The sequence below is a fragment of the Equus asinus genome, chromosome 15 (assembly GCF_041296235.1).
Source record: "Equus asinus isolate D_3611 breed Donkey chromosome 15, EquAss-T2T_v2, whole genome shotgun sequence".
Taxonomy (NCBI): domain Eukaryota; kingdom Metazoa; phylum Chordata; class Mammalia; order Perissodactyla; family Equidae; genus Equus; species Equus asinus.
The window spans coordinates 19,855,000-19,882,640 of NC_091804.1; the positions used below are offsets into that span (position 1 = coordinate 19,855,000).

Genomic DNA, 27,641 nt, shown 5'->3' on the forward strand with positions numbered 1-27,641 from the left:
GCTCTTAACAGGGGCTTGTGAAAATGAGTAAAAACAAGCAAACAAACCAGAGGCCTGAGTCTCAAGTGAAATGGGGTAGTCAGAGCAGAGCTTTCCAACCCACGTGCTGGGGGCATACTGGTAGGCCAGGGGAATGGTTTAGAAATGCAAAAATATTGGTCCCCAGGGTGAGCTGCACCGCCTACCGGGGCCAGAGTTTCTAGACCAGTTGCTGCCAGACACAAGCTGAGTCCTCCATTTACCCCAGTGCATCTTGATGTAAAGAAGATTGGCAAGCAATACATGAGAGCATGGTGGACATCCAGCCAAAATTTTGGTTCCAGTATGTAGGGACACAGGGATACCTTGAGTCTGTTCTGTGACTGCTGCCTGAGCCTTAGTTCCAGTGAGATTTTGGTCACCAGGAACTGGGTGGGCAGGTGTGGATGACTCAGTGCAAATGCGTGCCTACCACCATCACCAGTGGAAAAACAGTAGTGTTATCTCATCTACAGAGAGTAATATGACAAGGTTACTTCTTTAAGATTGTGAGTAATTTCTCTTTTTGTAATGGACCTGCTCCCTATATCTGTCAGCGTTTTGTGTTGATGTTCTTTTAGAATTAATTGAGACTGTCTTGTGACATCATCAGGATGCTGGGAAATGCTTCCTGATATTTAGGTGATAATACTTTATCTCCTTGCTAGACTTTAAACTCCCTGACTTCTCTTCTTAGACTCTTGTACAGTGCTCTGGAAAGTGCTTTGCACGGTAGTAGGTATTAGAGGAGTCCAGTGGAATTATACTATTGAGTTAAGTATGCATTCAGTAGCAGCTAAGGAAATAGGAAAGAAGAGAGAGAAAGTTGGTGCTTTCTGTCCAAATCCTGTCCTCCCTTTCAGGCAGAGTTGAAGTTCTGCCTCCTCCTCCAAGCCTTCCCTATTGATTTCTCCCCACAGGTACTGTATTCCTATAGTACTTGCAGTTTGTACACATAAATTAGGGAGCAGTTCTGTACTAACGTGTCATATGATGACTTTTGTGTAAAAATATTCGTCTCTCCAACTATACGTTGTAAGATTTCCTGAAGATGGGGGACCATGTTTAAATTTTTCACTCCCCATGCCACATGGTGGGAAGTACATAGCAAGCATCTGACAAACGCTACGTGTTCTTTTTAATGTCCTCTCTCTCCTTCCTCAATACCAGAAGCCAAAGATGAAAGTGAGGGATTAGGAACCTACAGGATTTGTCTTTCTGATTGATCTGGGAACCAAAGAAGTGGGATTCCCATTGTCACTTAAGAGGGACCATGTAGCCTGGGAAGGTTTTTTGTCTTCACATGTTCAAAATTCTTTGAAACAGATTTAGATAAACATTCCAATTGTCACCCCTATTCAGAAAGTTAACTAAAATATAAAAGCCTACCTGTCACTTTTGTATATTCTTTTAGCATGACAACATGGAAAATTAAGGACTTGGCTTTAAGTGGGTTTTCCTTTTCAATTCTTCTGCCATCTTTTTTATTTGAGAATCTTGTAATTCCTTCAAGAGCTGTAGGTCTTTTGTCTCTGTCCTGAGGGTGGGACAGGAGTCCCAGCCTAGGACAACAATGTGTGAAAATGGACTCTAGCTTCAGGAGCCCCGCCTCTGGCTGTTGAACAGCATCAGGCCAGGAGGGGATGGGACCTGAGAGGGCTTATTGTGCTGTTTATCTCATGTCCCTCATGAGGTCTTCACGGTCATCCCAGACTCTGGCTCTGACTCATACCATTTTCTGTATCTTTCCTACTAGATTCCTTCCAGAATTGTTCCATTTTCACTAGTTTTAACTGATAAGTTAGGGCTTTTCTTTACCAGCCATTCAGGAGCTATCCCTGAGTTGCTTCAATTTTTTTTTCTTTATAACTTTTAGCAATCTTTTTTTTATTGAGGTTATGATAGTTCATAACATTGTGAAATTTCAGTTGTACATTATTATTTATCAGTCATATTAGAGGTCCACCACTTCACCCTTTGTGCCCGCCCTCCACCCTCCTTCCCCCTGGTAACCACTAATCTGTTCTCTTTGTCCATGTGTTTGTCTTCCACATAAAGTGGAATCATACAGACTTTGTCTTTCTCTATCTTGCTTATTTTGCTTAACATAATACCCTCAAAGTCCATTCATGAGTAGCTCCAATTTTTTTTTCCTGGCCTCCTGAAGCCTCTACTTTTATTTCTCTTTCCCTAAAGCTTGTATAGCTTTCTTCTAATTTTCTTGGTGCTGAAAGGAGCATTTTGCAGGTATTGACACATACCCAAAAATATCCATGCAGACCTGTATACCAAAAGAGTGACCACCATTTCAGACTTGTTCAGAACTTGAGCTCAAGCCAAAGAAGGAGTTGGTGAGAATGTGGACATGCTGGGATGTGAAGAGTATGCAAGTAGTGAGAAGTCTTGAAGAAATACCTCCAACTCTGAGTGGCTTGGGACTAGTCATGGTTAAGAAGGAAGGCTGAGAGCCAGCCCTGATGGCCTAGTGATTAAAGTTTGGTGCTGGGGCTGGCCCTGTGGCCGAGTGGTTAAGTTCATGCCCTCCACTGCAGTGGCCCAGGGTTTCCCTGGTTCAGATCCTGGGTGCAGACATGGTACCACTCATCAGGCCATGCTGAGGTGGTGTCCCACATGCCATAACTAGAAGGACCCACAACTAAAATATACAGCTATGAACTAGGAGGGCTTGGGGAGAAAAAGCAGGGGGGGAAAAAGTATTGGCAACAGTTGTTAGCTCAGGTGCCAATCTTAAAAAGACGAAAAAAATAAAAATAAAGTTTGGTGCTTACCCCTGCTGCGGCATGGGTTCACTTCCCAGTCACAAACCACACCACTCGTCTGTCAGTTGCCATGTTGTGGTGGTGACTCACACAGAGTGACTTAACTAGGATATACAACCATGTACTGGGGCTTTGGGGAGGGGGAAAAAAAAGAAGGAAGGCTGTTATGTTGGCTCTTAGGGAGGATAGGCAACTTGAGGGAATTTATGGGAACATAAAGATACTCTTCTTCTAGCCCAAATGTGTCTCTGATCAAGAAGCAGTTGTAGGGAAGCCTGCAATTGAAGTCATGCAATGAAGTTGTCTCCCAGTTCTGAGATGTATTTCAGGATAACTTGAATTTTCCTTAGAAACTCTCCAGTGTTCTTTTGAATTGTGCTTTAAAGCGGTATTTTGTGGTCTGTTTCTTATGAGTCTCTCCCTGAAGATTTAAGACTGACAACTGATCTAACTCTGTTTTCTCATTTGATACAGGCTTGTATGACCATCTATGACATTCCCGACTTCTTGGGAGGAGGGGGGTGCTTAGGATCAGTGGTCTTCTCAGAATCATTTTTGACATCTCAGATCTTGGTTAAAGAAAAAGGTAAGTGTATATAGTCTTTGGAAAACAAAATTTGAACTTTATTTTTTAGCAAAGTAAACCATAAACTAAATCAAAAGACCAGCAATAAACTGGTGAAAATATTAGAGCACTTATGATAATCAAAAAGGGTATATATCCTAACTTATGAAGAGCTCTTACAAATTAATAAGAAGACAAGCTACCCAATGATAAATGGGCAGAAAATATGAAGACAGTTCACAGAAGTGGAAAACAAAACAATTAAATTTATATATATATATATATATATATATATATGAAGTATATGTCTTCATACATAGAAATATATGTGAGTATATACGGCCTTACTAGTAGTCAGGAAGAAGAAATTTGAGGGGCCAGCCTGGTGGCACAGCAGTTAAGTTTGCATGTTCCACTTCAGCGGCCTAGGGTTCACTGGTTCGGATCCCAGGTGCAGACATGGCACTGCTTGTCAAGTCATGCTGTGGCAGGCGTCCCACATATAAAGTAGAGGAAGATGGGCATGGATGTTAGCTCAGGGCCAGTCTTCCTCAGCAAAAAAGAGGAGGGTTGGCAGCAGGTGTTAGCTCAGGGCTAATCTTCCTCAAAAAAGAATAGATAAATAGAATTAAAATAGTAAAAAAAAAAAAAAAGCAATTTGAAACAATAATTAGATCCACATTTTTACTCATTATGTCGGCAAAAAATTCTAGAGAATGATAATATCCAGTGCTAGTAGGATGAGTCTGATAATGTTCTGTTTGATTTTTAACATGTACACCCATACTACCTTGATAAAAATTAAAAGTATAGATAAAAAGGACTAATTCCCAGGACTCTTCACTTAAATATGTATTTCTATTTGTTGTAAAAAATAGCAGAGTTAGTCACATGGAAAAACCTTTCTCTATCCCCTCATTAGTCTCCCTGTCCCCAGATGAGGAAATTTTCGTTTTCTGAGGGCTCTGTATACTAATAAAGAGGAGCCTTTGCTCCTGAGACGGGGAAGGGTGTTAAGCAGTCTGGGGCCTACAAGGTGGGTTCAGGTGGTAGGCAGTAACTGGCATGTCTGTGGTCTTCCTACAGATGGCACTGTTACCAGAGAAACCAGCTCCATAGTCCTGACAGCCACCATACCCAGATTCTGCTCCTGGCTGGTTAGTATCATTCAGCGGGTGAAAGTGGATGTAAACATGGAGAAATCAGGGAGAACATTTGAGGAAGAGCCTCTTCATTGGGTCCCTGGTGGGATGTCAGATCCTGAACTAGCTGCTGTTCGGGAATGGAATTTTTTATCTCAGCTCTTCTCTTTATACAAATGAATCTAGTTTAACTCTCTCATAATCTTGGGAAAGTTCCAAAAGAAAGGAACTAAGTTATCTCAGTGCTAGTTTAATTGTGAAAGGAAGAAATTAACACACTCGTTTTACAGATGAGGAGACTGAGGCTTAGAAATTGACCAACCTGTCAAAGGTCACACTGATAGTGAGGAGTGGATTGTGTGACTCCCTTCTCTCATCAGAATGGTTGCTGCTGAGTTTTTACAGCAATCTCTTTAAATGTGGAAGGGTTCCATCTTCATCAGTGGGACTTTGTCTGGAACTCCAGTGCCTTGGGACACAAAGTAGGACAGTAGTGAGTCTGGTAATGGTCTAAGAACCTGTTTTAGAATCTGTTTATATTCTATTTCTACAATTCTGACATGAATAGGAAAGAATAAGAGTCATTCTCTAACATGAATGTGTTTAAATGAGAACACACTCAGAAAATATTTAATATGTTCTCTTTCCTTCACCCCTATAAATAGTTGTTTTTCTCTGAAGTGAAATGTAAGTGGAGACTCACACATCCTCTCCACGTATCATAGGCTTGTTTAGCTGGACCTCAGGTCCCAGTGAGAGAGCCCACCATGCCCTTGGACTCTGAGCCTTGGTGACTGGCAGCCAAATCTGCTAGCCGTCAGGTCCTGAGAGCACTGGATCTGGTGGAGGGACTGCCCAGTCAGTCTCCTGGAAATATTGGGACACGGGGGAGACCTAGCAGAGTTTTTCTCTTGAAGTAGTAAACTGAAAATGTGCACTCCTTTTGGACACAGGTAGAAGATAGTGAGGTAAAATTGTCTGAGAAAACCCAGCAAGCAGTGAAGGTAAGCAGCCTTCTTATTCTTAATGTTAACGTCGTATCAAAATGAAAGTGAAGAATTTATAAACATAATTAGAAATACTCCATCTTAGAGCTAATCAAATGGATCTGTACCTCTTTGTCTCAGTTCCTATTTGCATTCTTCCCCTTCCCAGTAGAGGTCTAGAAATAACTATTTATAGGGTACACAATTAGAAGATTCTTTCTGCCATTTAGACTTTTTGGTGTTTTTTAAAAATATCCTGGTACTATTAAAAGCAGATGTCAGATTGGCCTAGACATAAAGGGCTATGAGGTCAAGGCCGTAGGCCAAGGAGAGCTGCATCCAGTGCATGTAAATCCACTGGAACATAAACAAGCATTGCAGGCTTCGGTGCCCAGACTCAGAGAGGACTTTATATTCTTTTTCTCAGCACAAATCAAGGATGCCAGTAACATGTCAAAGAGCCAGGTAATGCCAAAGGCCATGGAAAAAGTTGGGTGTGTTTGAGGCTGACTCAGCAGCTTTTGTAGACAGACAAACTTGGGCAGGACTTTTGATTCTGTGCATGTTTATGCTATAAGTCATCTGCTCTTTGTGTTTGTTTGTTTTTTAAAGGGGGATGAGTGTTTCCTGGGCACTTTTCTAACAGGAGGAGAAGGAGTATATCTTTATTCCAGCAATCCACAGTCCTGGCCTGAGGAAGGTGAGCAGCTATGACTTTTCTGTTCTTGACTGTATCTGGGTCCCTCATTTGCAGGTATAAGCATGGGGTTTGTGATTAATAATACATCTGATATTTGAAAAGACTTTTTGGTGTAGAAGTGTTTTCTTATAGCTTTTCTGCTTTGATCCACTCATTTTGCAGTTGAGGAAACTTGTGCTAGGAAGGGCTGGCCTCAGAGTTGCACCTGGTCCTCTTGTTGCTGCCTGAGGATTGCTCTCAGAATGCGCTCTCAGAGCAGCAACATGTCCAGAAATAGAATCTGTGGATGTAAACAAAATAGGGATTAGTTTTTTTTCTATTGCTGTGTAACAAATTACCATGAATTTAGTAGCTTAAAACAACACGCATTTATTATCTCACAGTTCTGTAGGTCAGAAGTCCAGGCAAGCCTGGCTAGATTCATGTTTAGGGTCTCTTAAGGCCGAAGTCAAGGCTTCAGCCAGGCTAAGCCCTTAATTGGAGGCTCTGGGGAAGAACTTCCTCCCAAGCTCACCCGAATTACTGGCAGAATCCAGTTCCATTGGATTGTAGGACTCAGGTCCCCATTCTTTTTTCCTTCTCTTTTGCTTCTTCTCCCCAAAGCCCTCCAGTACATAGCTGTATATTCTAGTTGTAGCTCCTTCTAGTTCTGCTATGTGGGACGCCGCCTCAGCATGGCTTGATGAGTGGCGCTAGGTCCTCACTGAGGATCCAAACTGGTGAAACCCTGGGCTGCTGAAGCTGAGCACATGAACTTAACCACTTGGCCGTGGGGCCAGCCCTTGAGGTCCCCATTTGTTGCTGGCTGTCAGCCAGGACCACTCTTAGCTTCTCCTCCCAGAGGTCTTTGCCCTGTGACCCCTCCATCTCAGTAATAGAGAACCTCCCTTGTGTTGATGAATCTCTCGTACTTCCAATCTCTGTGAATTCCTCTTCCGCTACCAGCCAGAGAAACTCTGCTTAAAAAGGGCACCTGTGATTAGAGGAGGGCTACTCAGTCAGTCTTCCTTTTGCCGTATGATGTTACACAAGCACAGGGGTAACATCAGGATGAAAGTGATGGGGGCCATTTTAAATTTCTGCTTACCACAGTCTACTCTCTGGCCCCCACAATTCATGTCCCTCCCACATGCAAAATGCAGTCACCCCCCTCCTAAGGGCCTCATCCCATTAGGTAACAGTTCAAAGTCCTAAATCTCATCAGCTCAAAAATCCAAAAACTCATCATCACCATCATCTAAATCAGGTGTAGGTGAGACTCTGGGGGGTAGTCCATTAAGTACAGCTCCTGAACGCAATTCCTCTCTATCTGTGGACCTGAGAAACTAAAGAGACAAGTTATCTGCCTCAGCCCTCCCAACACACAAGGTGGGACTGGCATAGGATAATAGTTACAGACATTCAGGTTCAAAAAGGAAGAAAAATGAAAGATAAAAAGGAGTTACCAGCCCAAGGCAGCTTTGAAATTGAGCTAGACAAACTCCAGTTCCTAGATTATGTTTCAGGACCTGGGAATTGTCCTCCATGGGCCTTAGCTCTGCCCCCTGGGCTCTTGGTTTGCCCTCTGAACTCTTTGTTTTGTCCTCTGGGCTTGTGGCTACACCTCTGTCTTCCTTCCTTTTTCATGAAGGTGGCACTTTGTAGCTGAGGAGTTTTATCAGCCTACTTCTTGCTAGTAGAATTTTGGGAGTCTGACAGTCTCCTTTCATTTCATACTCTCTCTGTCCCTTTCAGTCCAAGCTGCCAATGTTTCTGCTGATAAAAAATTCTTAAGAACTTTACTAGTCTTGCATGGATTTCATGGAGATTCATTCCATGCTCCTTTTTGGGTTCCTCAAGATAACATTTTCTCACGAGTCCTATTCTTTCCCTGTTGGATATAGCCATTTTGTGGAGGAAGAGTTGTGACTTATTCCACAAATTCCTCAACTTCTACTAAGCAAATCCCCTTTCTGGATAATTTTATCTTTTTGAAAATATTCTGTCCAGTGGCAAATTCCTCTCTGTGTTCTCCGATCAGTGGTTTAGCTTCTGCTACTTCATTCACATAGAAGACAAAGCACAAGGAGTTCTGGTACTCCACAAAATGCTGGAGTGTGAGTCATAACGTTTGTTATCATGCCTGTGCTATGGCTGCTGCATTTCTGCCTCTCCATATCCTGGTGCAGAAAACCAGAGAGTTAGGATCATTTGTTGAAATCAGAGGGTGTATGACAGTGCTACTAGCCTTGGGGCAAGATGCATAGTATTTTAAAAGTAGGTGGTTGTCCTCTGTCATAGGTGAGCCAGTTATAATATTTAGCAAGGATATTTCCCAAAATCAGTTTGCACCTTCTTAGTAAAGCTCCTTGTTGGAAAAATAATCTTCTATTGTATTGAGTTAATCCAGCAAGATTCAGTGTATCCTGAGGTCTCTACACAAGAATAAAGGGCACAGCCAGGGATTCCTGGAGCCTTGTTAGTCACACTCTTTTGAGAGCTTAGATTCCAGACTTTCTTAGTTCCTGAGAGAAATGTAGTTTGAATCAGAGGATCGTTTTCTGAGGCAGGAAAATTCAGTAGGAGCAGAGAATTTAAGTAGGAATCTCTTCTGGCTTTGTGTTAAGCATTTCAGCACTGGGGCTCAGGTCAGTTTTGTGGGGCTTGAAGTGACTACTTGGGGTCTCTCTTAAGGAAAAATAACACAAAATGGTTAGGGATCTTCTCAAGGCCTTGGAAGAGGGCTTGAGCAGGTGAGGGTTCCTGAAGCTTAAGTGTCATTAGTGTCTTGGTAAAACTGCCTCTACTTGAGACTGTGATGAGCTTGAAATTATCTGTTCCCGTCCCCTAAAGGCATCCAAGAAGCTCTTCAGCATATATTATCTTGATTGATCTTCATATCCTGAGGCCCATAGAAGGTGAAAACTTGCCTGAGGTTATAGTGCAGGTTAATGGTAACATCTGGAGGGTAGTCCATGTCTTCTGATTTTCAGTCCAGGGATGGCCCAGCGAACTATATATGGATAAAAATAGTACTTTGTTTTCCAGCTCTGGAACTTTGTCCCTTCCCCAGTTAGTGACTTCTGCTATCACGAGACTTCTTGTTATACAGCTTCCTATTCATTTATGTCCTTCATGTGCCCTTCTCTTCCCCACCCTGCTGACTTTGGTCAGGCAGGCTGCCCAGTACCTAATCTTCAGGAGCCTGCTTTAAAATTATACCACATATGCTTATATCCCTAAACAATGTCTTGTTTTTGAATGTAATAGAAATAGAACCACACTCTGTTCTTCTGGGATTGGCTTTTTTTGCTCAATATTCTGTTCCTAAGATTTGTCCAGATTGTTTTGTGTAGTCATACAGTTCATTCTCTTTCATGGCTCTATAGGATTCCTTTGTATAAAAATGTACTATTTATCCTTTTGACTCTTGATGGACATTTGGGTTGTTTATAATTTTTTGCTATTGCAGACAGTACTGTTTTGAGCATTCTTTTACATGCCTTACAACATATCTTTCTTGCTGTATGTAAAAACATAATTGCCATCTGTTGTCTCAGTCCCCTGATTTTCCTGTTACATTTCTGGCTAGACATCCCAACCAGCATTGAGATCTTTGGCTAGTTGGTATGTTGGCCTTCCTTGAATGTTTGCCATTTTGGTTGCTATCGTTTTTGACTTCCCTAGCTATAGAATTTGCTGTGCTTTGCCCCAAATTAAGTCAGCCCCTCCTGCAGGCCTGCCCCTCTGCTTCATAAGACTTCTGCACTACAGAGCTGGAGGGGAGATCTTGTGAATAGCCCCAGATTTCCACTGTTCTTACCAAGCTTCAGTAGAATTTCTTGAATAAATGCTTTTCAGTTTTGTTGTACAACTTTGGTCCATTTCTAAAGTCCTTAAATAGTTGTCTTTGACAATTAGTCCAGTTTTGTTGCTGCTTTCTTGGGAGAGGATTTGCCAAAACCCTGAGAGCCCTTTCAGAAGTCCCAGGCCTCAGGACTTTAGAAAGACATTTCACTTAGTGAAGAATTCTAGGTTGCAGTTTCTTTCTTTCTGTACGTTAAAGATGTTGTTCTGCTCCACTGTCTTCTCACTTGTAATATTTCTGAGCAGAAATCTGCTGCTGTCGTTATCTTTGTTCCTTTATATGTAAGTTTTTTTCACTCCAACTGCTTTAAGGATTTTCTTTCTTTTTATCACAGATTTTAAGCAATCTGATTTGTGTGTTTGTGTGTGTGTGTGTGAGGAAGACTGGCCCTGAGCTAACATCTGTGCCAAGCTCCTTCTATTTTGTATGTGGGACACCACCACAGCATGGCCTGATGAGTGGTGTGTAGGTCCACATTCAGGATCCAAAGCCACGAACCCTGGGCTGCTGAAGCAGAGTGCGTGAACTTAACCACTACACCACCAGGCTGGCCCAGCAATTTGATTTTTATGTGACTTGGTGTGGTTTTCTTCATGTTGCTTGTGCTTGGGATTCATTTGGCTTCTTGGGTTGATGGAGTAATGGTTTTCCTCAAGTTTGGAAATTTTTTGGTTGTTATTTCTTTAGTTTTTCTCCTCCCCTTTAGGGACTCCAATTATATATGTTTGGCTGCCTGAAGTTGTCCCACAGCTCCCTGATGCTCTGTACAATTATTTGCAGTCTGTTTTCTCTTTGTGTTTTGTTTTGTATAGTTTCTATTTCCATGTATTCTGATTTACTAACCTTTTCTTCTGCATTGTTGTTATGAGTTTGTTAAATTAACATTTGTTAAGTGGAGCACAGGGTGCTGGATGGTGAGCCAAGTTCAACAAAGGACCACAAAAGAAATTGAAATAGAGAAGATTACTCATAGGTCCTCCAGGAAGTACATGGCATGGCTCAAGGGGCCACACAGGGAGCTCAGGGCAGGGTGCAGGCAGAGAGAGGGCAGGACCCAGGGCATACACCTTTATTAGAGTTTGTGGGTGGAATACTTTGGGCTTCTCAGCATGCTGAGGCAGCAGTGCTGTGGAGGAGCTTAGCTAAACATTGAAGTGTGGTGAACCTATACAGAATTCAGGATGTTGCTTCCCTCTAGGTGGAAGAGAGAGGGCCATTGAGGAAGGACATTTGGGAGGCTTCAAAGTTACTAGTAATGCTTGATTTCTTAGGCTGAGTGGTGAGTGTACAGGCATCGGGGTTTTGTTGTTATTTTGTTTTTTTCTTTAAGCCGTATGTGTGTATTTTACACACACTCACACAGGCAGAATGAAGATTATCCTGCCATTGCATCATAATGTTTCCCCAGAAGTGATAAATGTTCCCTCTTCACACAGGCTGGACCATTGGAGGATTTTTATGTACAAGCTTCAGCCAGTGTCTGAAGGAGGAAGACCCACGTTCTTTTTTTTTTTTTTTTTTTTTAATTTTTATTGAGTTAATGATAGGTTACAATCTTGTGAAATTTCAGTTGTACATTATTGTTTGTCAGTCATGTTGCAGGTGCACCACTTCACCCTTTGTGCCCACCCTCACCCCACCTTTTCCCCGGTAGCCACTAATCTGTTCTCTTTGTCTACATGTTTAACTTCCACATATGAGTGGAGTCGTACAGAGATTGTCTTTCTCTATCTGGCTTATTTCACTTAACATGATTCCATTAAGGTCCATCCATGTAGTTGCAAATGGGATGATTTTGTTCCTTTTTACAGCTGAGTAGTCTTCCATTGTGTATATATACCACATCTTCTTTATCCAATCATCAGTTGATGGGCACTTAGGTTGCTTCCACGTCTTGGCTATTGTAAATAATGCTGCAATGAACATTGGGGTGCATGGGACTTTTGTAATTGCTGATTTCAATCCCTTTGGATAGATACCCAGTGGTGGGATAGCTGGATCGTATGGTATTTCTATTTTTAATTTTTTGGGAAATCTTCATACTGCTTTCCATAGTGGCTGCACCAGTTTGCATTCCCACCAACAGTGTATGAGAGTTCCTTTTTCTCCACAACCTCTCGAACATTTGTTACTATTTGTTTTGGTTATTTTTGTCATTCTAATGGGTGTAAGTGGTATCTTAGTCTAGTTTTGATTTGTATTTCCCTGATGATCAGCAATGATGAACATCTTTTCATGTGCCTATTGGCCATCTGTATATCTTCTTTGGAGAAATGTCTGTTCATGTCTCCTGCCCATTTTTTGATCGGGTTGTTTGATTTTTTGTTGTTGAGTTGTATGAGTTCTTTATATATTATGGAGATTAAGCCTTTGTCAGATGTATGACTTGCAAATATTTTTTCCCAACTAGTGGATTGTTTTTTTGTTTCAATCCTGTCTTCCTTTGCCTTGAAGAAGCTCTTTAGTCTGATGAAGTCCCATTTGTTTATTCCTTTTATTGTTTCCCTTGTCTGAGAAGACATGGTGTCCGAAAAGATCCTTTTAATACTGATGTCAAAGAGTGTACTGCCTACGTTTTCTTCTAGAAGACTTATGGTTTCATGTCTCACCTTTAGGTCTTTGATCCATTTTGAGTTTATTTTGGTGAATGGTGAAAAAGAATGGTCAATTTTCATTCTTTTACATGAGGCTTTCCAGTTTTCCCAGCACCATTTGTTGAAAAGACTTTCTTTTCTCCATTGCAGGCCCTCAGCTCCTTTGTCAAAGATTAGCTGTCCATAGATGTGTGGTTTTATTTCTGGGCTTTCAATTCTGTTCCATTGATCTGTGCACCTGTTCTTGTACCGGTACCATGCTATTTTGATTACTGTAGCTTTGTAGTATGTTTTGAAGTCAGGGATTGTGATGCCTCCAGCTTTGTTCTTTTTTCTCAGGATTGCTTTAGCAATTCGGGGTCTTTTGTTGCCCCATATGAATTTTAGGATTCTTTGTTCTATTTCTGTAAAGAATGTCATTGGGATTCTGATTGGGATTTCATTGAATGTGTAGATTGCTTTAGGCAGAATGGACATTTTAACTATGTTTATTCTTCCAATCCAAGTACATGGAATGTCTTTCCATCTCTTTATGTCGTCATCCATTTCTTTCAGAAAAGCCTTGTAGTTTTCGTCATATAGGTTTTCCACTTCCTTAGTTAAATTCACCCCGAGGTATTTTATTCTTTTTGTTGCGATTGTGAATGGTATTGTGTTCTTGAGTTCTTTTTCTGTTAGTTCGTTATTAGAGTATAGAAATGCTACTGATTTATGTAAATTGATCTTATACCCTGCAACTTTGAAGAACCACATTCTTCATTGACATTTGATGTCTTGTTTTGCCCTGAGGGCTTGTCTTTCTCCTGTTGACCACCTGGGGATGCAGAGGTCAATCAAAGACAGAACCATGCTGCAATCCACTGCTGCTTCTTGGGTAGTGAGGGAGAGCTTCCTCTTACCTTGGGTTTTCAGACTCACAGAATGCAGGAGGAATGACAGCCCATCCAGTAAGGGCACCAGAGATGAGACAAGGAGCAAGGGAGATCTCATCAGGAGTTGGCTACCTGTGAGAAACCCCTGTGAGTGAGAAACCCCTGCAAAGACTTATCCCTTCAGACCATAGTCTGACAGTCGTGAGTCCAGAGCAGAAAACAGAAGTGTTATCACTTCAAGTGGGTTAAGATCTAAGAGACCAGGGCACTGGTACTGGGCCACCCAGTGAGTCACTTCACTTATCTCTTGTGTGCTCTGAAAATAATGAGAGTTACTGCTCCCAGAGCCAGGCTGAGGGACAGCTGTGATCCAAGACAGTCTCTCTGCACTTGTTTACTCAGCTCTTGTTTACTGAGCCCCTGCCCTGCACCAGGCCCCATGGTGAGTGCTTCTACAGCACTGCTTTATGAATTTCTGTCTTCTTTTCCATTTTGTTTTGAGGCTTCAGAGTCTAGAGGGAGAGGAGGAAGTAGAGGAGATGACCTCCCTAGTCCACCTCTTTCCCCATCTTTCCAGTGAGTACTTGGAATGTACCAACTCTCAGATCTGTGCTCTTTTCTGGAAGCTTTGGAAGGATTTTGAAGTCTGTCCAGGAGGCCTTTGAGTGGTACTGGACTTACTTCTGAGAAGCTTCATGTTAGAGGTACACAGGTGGAAGATGAGTCCAGGACCTAGAAGAGTGCAGATATGGAGCAGTTTCTACCTCCTGACACCTGTTGACCCCTCTTTTCTCTGTAACCAGTAGATAGAGTCATCTTTTGGCTGGAATTAATGAGATTGTAGTATTAGGAGAATGTTGAAGGTCTTGGCTAGGCCCTGGGGGAGTTGGTGGAAGGAGTTGGAAGACAGCAGTGGAGGGCTGCTGGGAAACACTGTGGGCTTGTTGACGTTGAGGAAGCAGAGAAGGCACATTTTCAGCTTGTGGGCTTTGGAGAGAGCAAAAGTGCAGGAAAAATGGGTGAGAGAACCAAAGGAGCACCATGTGGTACAGTGCTTTGGCATCTGACAAACCTGTGTTCTATACCTGGCTCCACTGCCAAGTGGTTCTATGAAATTTTGGAGAAATCTCTAAACTTGAGTTTCCCCATCAGTCCTATAAGAAGAGTAATATTACCTTTTATAATTGTTGTGAAGGTAGACAACTGTAATGTATATGACATGCTTGATGCTTAGTAAATACTGACTAAAATCTATTCCTGTGCCTTTCTCTGACAAAACAGAGATTAAAAGTATGTCCTGTCCCAGGGGATCTGCCCTGGATGTGGATGAGAAGGTTAGAAATTTCTGAGGAGTAGGGGAAAATGGGGGGACTGAAGGCTTCGAAGGTTCAGAGACATCAGAAGATGAGGTTTTGGGAGTGAGATAACTAAAAGGACGATGGGATGTTATAGTCAGAGAGTAGATTCTGGAGCTGAAGATTTCAGAGGTTAAGACGTTCCGGGTGCTGCTTTGCTTCTGTGGAGTTGGGATTGAGGAGCAGTGAGGCCAAAACGTAGCATGGGCCACCCGCCTGGTCTCTCAGAAGGAATGAAAGTATTGGCTTTGCAAGAGATGACTGTGAGCACATTCAGAAGCTGTTTGAAATGTTGTGACATGATTAGGAGGGCAGTAGATGTGAGCAGTGAAGAAAAGGAAGGGCTTATGTCCCTAAGGGAATGAAAGTATTGGTCTCTTCCAGACCATGGAAGAGAATGGTGTGGGAACAGCAGTGAGGAGCCTTGGCGTTGGTACAGGATGAGGCTGGGGCATGAGTAGCCACTACTCAGGAGGGCCACAGGGAAAGGCTGTGTGCAAGGGAGGCCAGGTTTCACTTGTTAGAGGTTGGGAGGCTTACAGGACTTGAACCTGGATGCCTTGATCTGAGCTGACTGGTCGCTGGCTGCTGCTTTCCCCAGATGGTGAGGTTGGCATTAGTTCCTTCTGACTGATCATCTAGTTCTTCCATTGATATTCAGGCTCCAAACCTTCCTCTTGTACCTAAAAACTGCCTCCACCTGCCCTACCCCCCATTAACATGCACACACAAGCACACACACTCGCTAGGCCTTTCTCTGTCTCCTAAAACCCCACCTCCTCAGGAAGCTTCAAAACTTGAAGTCTCAAAAATTCCTCACCTTAACCTTTGTCGTTAGAATCTTCAGAACTTTGGGACCTTTCTAGAGCTACAGCTCAAGGACTCAGTCCTCCTTCTTTGTCTTCTGTCCTCTGCCTTAACAGTAAGATATTAACGACAGTATTCTGAAGCCTGTGCCTTGAGCTCCTGGAAGTACTTTCTCTCTTCTCTGTATGTGAAAACAGGGAAAGAAAGGCTGTTACAGAAAGGATTCAGAAAGGATTCAGGTTGGCCCAGCTCCAGAGGGCAACTTCACCCAGGGGTCTTATGGGTTCTCTGGGTATGTCCTTTGAGTCTCCAAAGTCAGCGCAGGCCCAGGCTTAACCCTAGTCATCTTTTCTGTGGTTTGCCCCCTAGGGCCCATACTGAGCTATTCTGTATGACCGTGGCCACCCAGGAAACAGCAGCTCTCCTTAGGCCTGAATCCTCATCCTGAGGAAACCACATTCAGTGTCTACATCCCACTCTTCTGCTCTTGTGAACCACAGAGCATCAGGCCTCCAGTGTCTGTAGAACCCACTTATTGCCTAACACAAATGTTCTTTTGCTGGTGCAGGAACCCTTAGGCTCCCTTCACCAGTCCTTTAGCTGAGACCCTAGTGCTGCTCCTTGGACCTTAAGTGAGGGATGTTGTCTCTTTAGAGCTGGGCCAACTTCTGCCAAAATAGGAGAAAGGAACATCTGTAAACTCAGTAAGGGAGCAGACATACCCAAAATCTTTTTTAGTGTGTTTCCCTGGAAGACATCCATGAGTGAATGTAAATTTTGCGTCTCCCCATAGCTGATAACTTATTCATTTGTTTTTTCTAATTCTTATGCAAAGCTTGTGTCTAATGCATCATTTTTCTCTGGGCTCTAGGAGGGTTCTTTGGCTTCCCCAGAGCACAGCGCTCAGCATAAAAATCATATAACTTAACCACTGCAGGTAGTGGTCTCTGGTTACCATTCTGGTATACCCTGGTACCTGCAAGAAGGGCATTGGGATCTGGCCCCCAGAATCCAACCTTCCAGCTCTGACCAGCTGTCTTTTCCTTCCAGGGAAACTGCATTTCTTCTCTAGTGGGCTTCTGTTTTCTCACCGTCATCATGGAAGTATCATCATTTCCAAGGAACACATCAATTCCATTTCATTCTATGATGGGGTAGGTGTTTTACCCAGTCCATGGCTTTGGTGTTCAGAAAAATACTCACACTTCTGAGGGGAAAATCAAATAACTACCTGTACTTGCTGCACCACCACTGGGCAGGATGTGGGGAACCAGCACTGCCCTTGAGGCAGGAAGGCAGGGAGGTCATGGAGAGGCCTGTTCGCTCTCAGGACTCTTGTGAGCCTCATCACCCTCACTGTTCTGTAAAGGGCTTAACTAAAAAGGGCTTCTGGATCAGGAGGGCCAGCAGCTACCCATGCCCAATTAACTCATCCCAAAGAGGACCAGAAAGTAGGCTGAAGAAGGCATCAAATGGCCACTGACAGGTGACCTCCCACCCAAGGATGCAAAGGCTCACCCACTTAAGAACTGGAACGAAGCTGCTTCCTGTGACATTGATGGAGTTCCATTTACCTGTTAGCATGGAAAAGAATTATAAGTGAGCCACAGAGGGAGAGAAATGGCTAACTTTCCCCATGAGGGTTTAGCCTTACCCACTCAGACTTAACCTCCAACTCTGTGAAAGTTCCACCGCCAGAACCTTTAACTTTACCAGTCTGTGTCAACCCTTCCCCTTCCCTGGGAGGAAGAGGGTAGCTCTGAATTTCCACTGGCCTGTACCTCCTGGCTAGGGCACAGCTCGTCTCTCAGTGTGATACCAGAACAGGGGGCAGGCCCTCTACTCTGCCTAGTCTCAGCCTCAAAACCAGCCTGTTTGGTAGCCAGGACAGAGAATAGGTGTGAGGTACTTTAGTCAGATGGCTCAGAAAACAAATTCTGTAAGCAATTCAGAAAGAATTCTTTCTTCTACCTAGAACCTGTTGCCTTAAAGGCTGTCCAAACATTCAGGCAAAGCAACAAGACAGAAGAGATGGCCCTATTAGGTGACAACTTTGATATTAGGTAGAAGAGTCTTCCAACGTCAGGGGAAAAAAGATGAATCATTCAAGTGCTGTGAGGATCTTAGCTAATTTCTGGGGAAAATTAATACTTATATCAAAAATCAAAATAAACTTCTGATAAATTGACTATATTTAAATTTTACAAGTAGAAAGAACAGTATAAAAATGAGTATTGAGTGACATTAGCATCATGGCAGAGTGAGCTCTTCGCTTAGTCTCTCCCTGCTAAGATAGAACAAAAGACATTCATAAACCAACAGAGAACATTCACACAACACAATAGACATCTGACAGAGCCACACAGCTGTACACCTGAAGGTGGGGATGCTGGATGCCCCTCAGGAGGCAGTGGAAGGAGGTAAAGGGATCTCCTCTCCCTCCCGAGCAGCAGCAATCTAGGGTGCAGGACCTCACACAAGGGCCAGCATGCGACCCTGAGAGGAGTAAGAGGAGAAGGCAGCCCTCGCAGGAATGCTTGTACTCTTGGCGTTGCCTTCCAGCCTGTGGGAATGCTCCACACCAAGGTGGCTGAGCAGTTACGCGGGTGTCTACACCAAGCTGAGCAGCCCAGAAGGGCAGACAGTGAGTGCAGAGTGCAGATTGTGCACACGAAAGAAAGTCTGCCCCCTCCACCTGGCACACCAGCCCAGAGAGTTAGCCAGAGCAGGAGATCCCCACCAGAGCACCTGTGCTTACATGTGTAAAGCAGCAGCAGCCAACACACAAATGCCGACAGGATGTTTCAGCATAGCTTCCAACAGACAGGCAGATCTGCCAGAGGTTGTAGAAGACTCAGAAAACATAGCTCCTGCCTGCACCCAGTGGTGGCAGGTGGAATCTGCAACCAGATACGACCAGTATGCGACAACAAAAGTCCACCCCATCAGATAGCACGAAAAAGTATATTAATACTCCAGACCAAAAGGAAAAGGAGAAGTATCCAGAGATCAATCCTAAAGTCACGGAAGTTTACAATCTTAATGAAAGAGAATTCAAAATAGCTATCATAAAGAAACTCAACGAATTAACAAGAAAACTCAGACCGTTTAATGATCTCAGGAATAAAATTAATGAACAGAAGGAATTCTTCGCAAAAGAGATTGAACCTATTAAAAAAAAATCAGAAATGTTGGAGGTGAAAAACACAATGAGATAAAAGTTTGCAGTCTTTAAATAATGGAGCTGATATTAAGGAGGACATAATCAGTAATTTAGAGGACAGAAATATAAAAATGCTGCAGATGGAGGAGGAGAGAGAGCTAAGACTAAAAAGAAATGAAGAAATTCTCCGAGAAATATCTGACTCAATTAGGAAATGTAACATAAGGATTATAGATATTCCAGAGGGAGAAGGGAGGGAGAAAGGAGCAGAGAGCTTGTTCAAAGAAATAATAGATGAGAACTTCCCAAACCTGAAGAAGGAGCTGGAATTACATGTAAATGAAGCTAATACAACTCCTAATTACATCAATGTAAAAAGACCTCCTCCAAAGCATATCTTAGTAAAACTGGCAAAAGTCAATAACAAAGGAAAAATATTAAGAGCAGCAAGACAAGAGAAAATAACCTACAAAGGAACCCCTATCAGGCTTTCAGCAGAGTTCTCTGCAGAAACCTTACAGGCTAGGAGAGAGTTGGAATGATATATTGAAAATTCTGAAAGACAGAAACTTTCAGTTGAGAATACACTGTCCAGCGAAACTATCCTTCAGATATGATGGAGAAATAAAGCCTTTCCAAAAAAACAAAAGCTGAGGGAGTTCATCACCACAAGACCTCCCCGCCCCCAAGAAATGAACAAAAAGGCCCTCATACCTGAAAAAGAAAAGGCGGGGGGGAGGTTTACCAAGCCTTGAGCTAGGAGATAAATAGACAAAATCAGAAAATTGCAGCTCTCTATCAGAACAGATTAGCAAACACTTAATTATAACATTAAAGATAAAGGGAAAGAAAGCATCAAAAATAACTATAATCAGTTCATTTTAATCCCAAACTCACAACACAAAACGGAATAAGTTGTGACAACAATAATGTAGTTGGGGATGAGGAAAGGGATGGAACCTTCTTAGACTAAGGAGATAAGAGGCTATCAGAAAATGGACTGTCTCATCTATGAGATCTTTTATACAAACCTCACAGTAACCACTAAACAAAAAGTCAGAACAGAGACAAATGATAAATAAAGGGAAAACTGAGAAAACCGTGATAGAAAATCATCAAACTGAACTGACCGTTTGGAATTACATGAGAAGAGAAACAAGGGAAATACAGAACAACCAGAAAACAAGTGATAAAATGGCAGTATTAAGTCCTCGTTTATCAGTAGTCACTCTAAATGTAAATGGCTTGAATTCTCCAATCAAAAGACACAGGGTGGGGCTAGCCTGGTGGCATATCAGTTAAGTTCATGCACTCTGCTTTGGTAGCCCAGGGTTCACCAGTTCAAATCCCAGGCACAGACCTATCACTGCTTATCAAGCCATGCTGTGGCGGGTGTCCCACATATAAAATAGAGGAAGATGGGCACAGATGTTAACTCAGGGAGAATCTTCCTCAGCAAAAAGAGGATTGGCAGCTGATGTTAACTCAGGGCTGATCTTCCTCAGGAAAAAAAAAAAAAGACAGTTACTGGATGGCTTAAAAAACAAGACCCAACAATATGCTGCCTCCAGGAAACAAATCTCAACTCTAAAGAGAAAAGCATGCTCAGAGTGAAGGGATGGAAGATGCTACTCCAAGCTAATGGCAAAAAAAGAAAGCAGGTGTTGCCATATGTGTATCTAAGTTGGCTTCAAGATAAAAAAGGCAATGAGAGACAAAGAGGGGCAGTGTATAATGATCAAAGGGACACTCCACCAAGAGGACCTAACACTTATCAATATATGTGCACCTAATACAGGAGCACCAAAGTACATAAAGCAACTGTTAATAGACCTAAAAGGAGAAATTAACAGCAACACAATAATAGTAGGGGACCTCATCACCCCACTTACATCAATGGATAGATCATCCAGACAGAAAATCAAGAAAGAAAGAGTGGAATTAAACAAAACAACTAGATCAGGTGGACATAATAAATATACATATGTAAGACTACATCCAGAGTCAGCAGATTGCATGTTCTTCTCAAGTGCACATGGGACATTCTCAAAGATAGACCGTATGTTGGGAAACATGGCAAGCCTCAAAAATTTTATGAAGATTGAAATCATACCAAGCATCTTTTCCAGCCATAATGCTATATAACTACAAATCAACTGAGAAAAAAGCTGGGAAAGTGACAAATATGTGGAGATTAAACAACATTCTACTGAACAACCAATGGATCAATGAAAAAGTAAAAGGAGAAATCAAAAAATATCTAGAGACAAATGAAAATGAAAATACCCCATATCAACTCATGGAATGCAGCAAAAGCAGTCCTAAGAGGGAAATTGATAGCAATACAGGCCCACCTTAACAAACAACAAAAATCTCAAATAAGTAATCTTAAATGACACCTCATAGAACTAGAAAAAGAAGAACAAACAAACCCCAGAGTCAGCAGACGGAGGGAAATAATAAGTTAGAGCAGAAATACTTGAAATTGAAACCAAAAAAACAGTAGGAAATATCAATGAAACTAAGAGCTGGTTCTTTGAGAGGATAAGCGAAATTGACAAACCCTTAGCCAGACTCACTAAGAAAAAAGGTGAGAAGTCTCATAAATAAAATTAGAAATGAAAGAGGAGAAAGAGGAGAAGAGACAGCACAGAAGTACAAAGGATTATTAAGAGAGTATTATGAAAAGCTATATGCCAACAAATTGGACAATCTAGAAGAAATGGATAAATTCTTAGACTCACACAGCCTCCCAAAACTGAAGAAGAAGTAGAGAATCTGACTAGACAAATCATGCATAAGGAGATTGAAACAGTAATCAGTAACCTCCCAAAAAATAAAAGTCCGGGAGCAGATGGCTTCTCTGGAGAATTCTACCAAACATTCAAAGAACTTTTTTATTTTTTGAGGAAGATTAGCCCTGAGCTAACTGCTGGCAATCCTCTTCTTTTTGCTGAGGGAGACTGGCCCTGAGCTAACATCCATGCCCATCTTCCTCTACTTTATACGTGGGACGCCTACCACAGTGTGGTGTGCCAAGCGGTGCCATGTTCGCACCTGGGATCCAAACCAGTGAACCCAGGCCGCCGAAGCGGAACCTGCACACTTAACCGCTGCACCACTGGGCCAGCCCCTCAAAGAAGTTGTTGTTTTTTTTTTTGAGGAAGATTAGCCCTGAGCTAACTACTGCCAGTCCTCCTCTTTTTGCTGAGGAAGCCTGGCCCTGAGCTAACATCTGTGCCCATCTTCCTCTACTTTATATGTGGATGCCTACCACAGCATGGCGTGCCAAGCGGTGCCATGTCTGCACCCAGGATCCGAACCAGTGAACCCCAAGCCGCTGAGAACCAGAACATGAGAACTTAGCCACTGTGCCACCAGACCGGCCCCGCTCAAAGAAGTTTTAATACCCATCCTTCTCAAACTATTCCAAAAAAATGAAGAAGATGGAACACTTCCTAACTCATTCTATGAGGCCGACACCACCCTGATCCCAAAGCCAGACAAGGACAACACAAAGAAGAACAATCACAAGGCAGTATTACTGATGAGCATCAATGCACAAATCCTCAAACATATATTAGCAAACTGATTATAGCAATACATTAACAGGATCATACACCATGATCAAGTGGGGTTTATACTAGGGACATGGGGATGGTTCAACATCTGCAAATCAATCAGTGTGATACACTACATAACAAAATGAGGAATAAAAAGCACATGATCATTTCAATAGATGCAGAGAAAGCATTTGACAAGATCCAATATCCATTTATGATTAAAAAAACCTCTCAGTAAAATGGGTATAGAGGGAAAGTACCTCCACATAATAAAGACCATATATGACCAACCCACAGCCAACATCATACTCAATGGGGAAAAGCTGTAAGCCATCCCTCTGAGACCAGGAAAAAGACGAGGGTGCCCACTCTCACTATTCCTTTTTTTTTTTTTTTAAGATTTTATTTTTCCTTTTTCTCCCTAAGCCCGCTAGTGTATTTTTAGTTGTGTATTTTTACTGTGTATTTTTAGTTGTGGGTCCTTGTAGTTGTGGCATGTGGGATGCCACCTCAGCATGGCTTGACAAGCGGTGCTGTGTCTGCGCCCAGGATACGAACTGGTGAAAGCCTGGGCCACTGGACCAGAGCACACGAACTTAACCACTCGGCCACGGGGCCGGCCCCTGACTCTCACTATTCTTATTCAACATAGTACTGGAGGCTTTGGCCAGAGAAATTAGGCAAGAAAAAGAAGTAAAAGGAATCCAGATTGGAAAGGAAGAAGTGAACCTCTTGCTGTGTGCAGACGACATGATTCTATGTATAGAAAACTTTAAAGAATCCATTGGAAAACTATTAGAAATAATCAACAACTCCAGCAAAGTTGCAGAGTTACAAAGTCAACTTTCAAAAATCAGTTGTATTTCTATACACCAATAATGAACTAACAGAAAGAGAACTCAAGAATACAATCTCATTAACAGTTGCAATATATATATAGATATAGGTATAGGTATAGATATCTAGGAATAAATTTAACCATCAAGATGAAAGACCTATACAATAAAAACAGTAAGACATTATTGAAAGAAATCAATGATGACATAAAGAAATGGAATGATATTCCATGCACATGGATTAGAAGAATAAACATACTTAAAATGTCCATACTACCTAAAGCAATCTACAGATTCAGCACAGTCCCAATCAGAATCCCAATGACAATCTTCATGGAAATAGAACAAAGAATCTTAAAATTCATATGGGGCAACAAAAGATCCCGAATAGCTGAAGCAGTCCTGAGAAAAAAGGACAAAGCTGGAAGCATCACAATCCCTGAGTTCAAAATGTACTACAAAGCCATAGTAATCAAAACAGCTTGGTATTAGTACAAAAACATACACACAGATCGGTGGAACAGAATTGAAAGCCCAGAAATAAAACCACATATCTATGGACAGCTAATCTTCAAGGATAAGGAGCCAAGAACATACAATGGAGAAGGGAGAGTCTCTTCAATAAATGGTGTTGGGATAACTGGCCAGTGACATGCAAAAGAATGAAAGTAGACCATTAACTTTTGTCATACACTAAAGTTAACTCAAAATGGGTTAAAGACTCGAAGGTAAAACCTGAAACCATAAAACTTCTAGAAGAAAACAGAGGCAGTACACTGTTTGACATCAGTCTTAGAAGGATCTTTTCAAATACCATGTCTGTTTGGGCAAGGGAAACAAAAGAAAAAATAAATGGGACTTCATCAGACTAAAGAGCTTGTGGAAGGCAAAGGAAACCATGAACAAAACAAAAAGACAACCCACCAACTGGGAGAAAATATTTGTAAATCATATGTCTGACAAGGGGTTAAACTCCATAATATATGAAGAACTCACACAACTCAACAACAAAAAAATAACCCTATCAAAAAATGGGCAGGACATGTGAACGGACAGTTTTCCAAAGAAGATATACAGATGACCAACAGGCACATGAAAAGACGTTCAGCATCACTAATCGTTAGGGAAATGCAAATCAAAACTACAATGAGATATCACCTTATACTCGTTAGAATTGCTATAACTACCAAGGGAGAAAACAACAAATGTTGGAGAGGATGTGGAGAAAAGGGAACCCTCATACACCACTGGTGGGAATGGAAACTGGTACAGCCACTATGGAAAGCAATATGGAGATTTCTCAAAAAATTAAAAATAGAAATGCCATATGACCCAGCCATCCCACTACTGGGTATTTATCCAAAGAACTTGAAATCAACAATTCAAAGAGACTTATGCACCCCTGTGTTCATTGCAGCGTTATTCACAATAGACAAGATGTGGAAGCAATCCAAGTGTCCATTGACTGATGAATGGGTAAAGAAGATGTGGTGTATATATATACAAAGGAATACTACTTACCCATAAAAAAGACAAAATCATCCCATTTGCAACAACATGAATAAGCTTTGAGGGTATTATGTTAAGTGAAATAAGCCAGACAGAGAAAGATAAACACCACACAATTTCACTCATATGTGGAAGATAAACAAACACATGGACGAAGAGAACAGATTAGTCGTCATCAGAGGGGAAGGGCATTGGGGGTGGGCATAAGAGGTAAAGGGGCACATGTATATGGTGACTGACAAATAATAATGTACAACTAGGGGCCAGCTCCATGGCCAAGTGGCTACATGCGCACACTCTGCTTCAGCAGCCCAAGGTTTCACCAGTTTGAATCCTGGGCACGGACATGGCACCACTCATCAAGCCATACTGAGGTGGCATCCCACATGCCACAACTAGAAGGACCCACAACTAAAAATACACAACTGGGGGGCTTAGGGAGAAAAAGGAAAAATAAAATCTTTAAAATAATAATAATAATATACAACTGAAACTTTACAATGTTATAAACTATTATGACCTCAATAAAATAATAATTTAGAAAATGAATATTAAACCTCTAGGAACAGGAAGACTTTCTAAGCTTAGAAATGATACAAAAAATTCTAAAAGAAAATTTTGTGAAATTTGACCACTTAATGATTTTAAAAACTTTTCCTGATAATTTAACTTATTGAAGTATACTTTAAACACAGTTAACTCTATCCATTTAAAGTTTTGACAGACACATACACTCAGAAAACTACCATCACAATCAAGATATGGAAAACTTTCTTCACTCCCAAAAAGTTTTCTAGTGTTCTTTTGTAGTTCATCTTCCCTTCCACTTCTGATTTCAGGCAATTACTGATTAGCTTTCTGTCAAGGTGTATTAGTTTGCATTTTCTAAAATATTGTATAAATGGGCATCATACATTCTGTACCCTTTTGAGTCACATCTTTCACTCAGCATGATGATTTTTAGATTTGTCTATGTTGTGTGTATCAATAGTTTTATTGCTTTATTGCTGAGTTGTATTCCATTGTATGGATAAAACAAAATTTATTGGAGTAGTTAATAATTTAAAAGTCTACAAGGTATTTCAAAAAGAGAATTAAAAAGCAAAAAAAAATAAATAAATAAACTGAGAAAAACAGTTTTGGTGGTTAAAACAAATGAGTTAATATTTCTTCACTGTAAAGAGCTCCATCTTTATTAACTTGAAAGCACCACATCCCAGGTCAGGGGTGTTCAGACGACATGAGGTTGGTTAACACATACATGGAAGTATATCAGAAACAGCCTCAGGCTACCATGTATAACAATAAATTAGCAAAGAGTAAATGAAAGGTACAGTTGTTGCAAGAGGAGAGATGGAATAAGTAATATGAATGTCCAGCCATAGGGGTGGCCTTAGAGGGGAGTGGGATGCAGTCTTTGAAACTGTTTACAGATAGTTTGTAAGAACATTAGTGATGCTAATGGCAAATTAAGTTTTAAAAGTAAGATGTAGAACTATAAAAATAAATATGATTTCCCATTGCGTAAAATAGGCAAGTCAATCAATGAATAGGAAAAAGATTAAAGCAAAAGTACTAAAACATTAGCTGTAGTTGGATTTAGATGATGAGACTTTGGATTAACTTTTTAACCTTTCTTCTTTATTCTGGTTTTATATTTCTTTTGAATTTTTAATTAATGTATTATTGTTATAATGAAAAAGTCAATGTTAAAAAAAACTTTTCCCCCTAAGATCAGAATCAAGACTAGGATGCTCATTTTTGCCACTTCTATTTAATATAGTGTTGGAAATTCTAGCCAGAGCAATTAGGCAAGAAAAAGAAATAAAAGGCATCTAATTGGAAAGGAAGAAGTAAAATTACCTCCGTTCACAGATGACATGATCTTATATGTAGAAAGCCCTAAAGATTCCACCAAAAAGTAGATTTAATAAACAAAGAAGTAATATACGAATTCACCAAAGTTGCAGGATACAAAATCAACACACAAAAGTCAGTTGCATTTCTATACCCTAGCAATCAACAATCTGAAAAAGATATTAGGAAAACAGTTCCATTTACAGTAGCATCAAAAAGAGTAAGATACTTAGGAATAAATTTAACGAAGGAGGTGAAAAACTTATACACTGAAAACCACAAAACATTGTTGAAAGTAATTAAAGAAGACCTAAATAAATGGTAAGACATCCCATGTTCATGGATTGGAAGGCTTAATATTGTTAAGACAACTATACTGCCCAAGGCAATCTACAGGTTCGATGCAATTCCCATCAAAATCCCAATGGCATTTTTTGTAGAAATAGAAAAACCCATCCTGAAATTCATATGGAATCTCAGAGAACCCCCAGATAACCAAAATAATCTTGAAAAATAACAAAGTTGGAGGACTCACACTTTAATTTTAAAACTTACTACAAAGCCACAGTACTCAGACAACAGTGTGGTACTGGCATAAGATCAGACATATAGACCAATGGAATAGAATAGAGAGCCCAGAAATAAACCCTCACATATATATGGTCAAATGATTTTCAACAAGGGTGCCAACACCATTCAGTGAGGAAAGGGTAGTCTTTAACAAATGCTGCGGGAAAAACTGGATATCCCCCACATGCAAACAAATGAAGTTAGAGCCTAACCTCATGCCATATATAAAAAATTAACTCAAAATGGAACATAGGCCTAAATGTAAGAGCCAAAACTAGGGGGAGTTTGGAAGATGATGAGGTAGGAGGATCCTGAGCTTGCCTCCTTCCGCAGACACAACAAACCTACAACTATGTGGGGAACAGTTTCCTCTGAGAGAGATCTGGAAACTGAATAAAAAGAACCTCTACAACAAGGGACAACAAAGACAGGTGGAAGAGGCAGAGATCCAGCCCCACTGAGGAGAAAACCACACCC

General features: G+C 41.3%; 1 protein-coding gene across 2 annotated transcripts in view; it reads left to right on the forward strand.

The window, feature by feature from the left end:
• DNAAF9 (dynein axonemal assembly factor 9) overlaps positions 1-27,641 on the forward strand; it is a 160,488-nt gene that overhangs the window by 78,786 nt on the left and 54,061 nt on the right. For both annotated transcript variants that reach the window (XM_044747890.2, XM_070485649.1), the window contains exons 17-21: positions 3,273-3,384; positions 4,450-4,520; positions 5,459-5,509; positions 6,104-6,191; positions 16,717-16,820. In XM_044747890.2, coding sequence (XP_044603825.2) covers positions 3,273-3,384; positions 4,450-4,520; positions 5,459-5,509; positions 6,104-6,191; positions 16,717-16,820 — 426 coding nt within the window. The remainder of the gene's footprint in view (positions 1-3,272; positions 3,385-4,449; positions 4,521-5,458; positions 5,510-6,103; positions 6,192-16,716; positions 16,821-27,641) is intronic.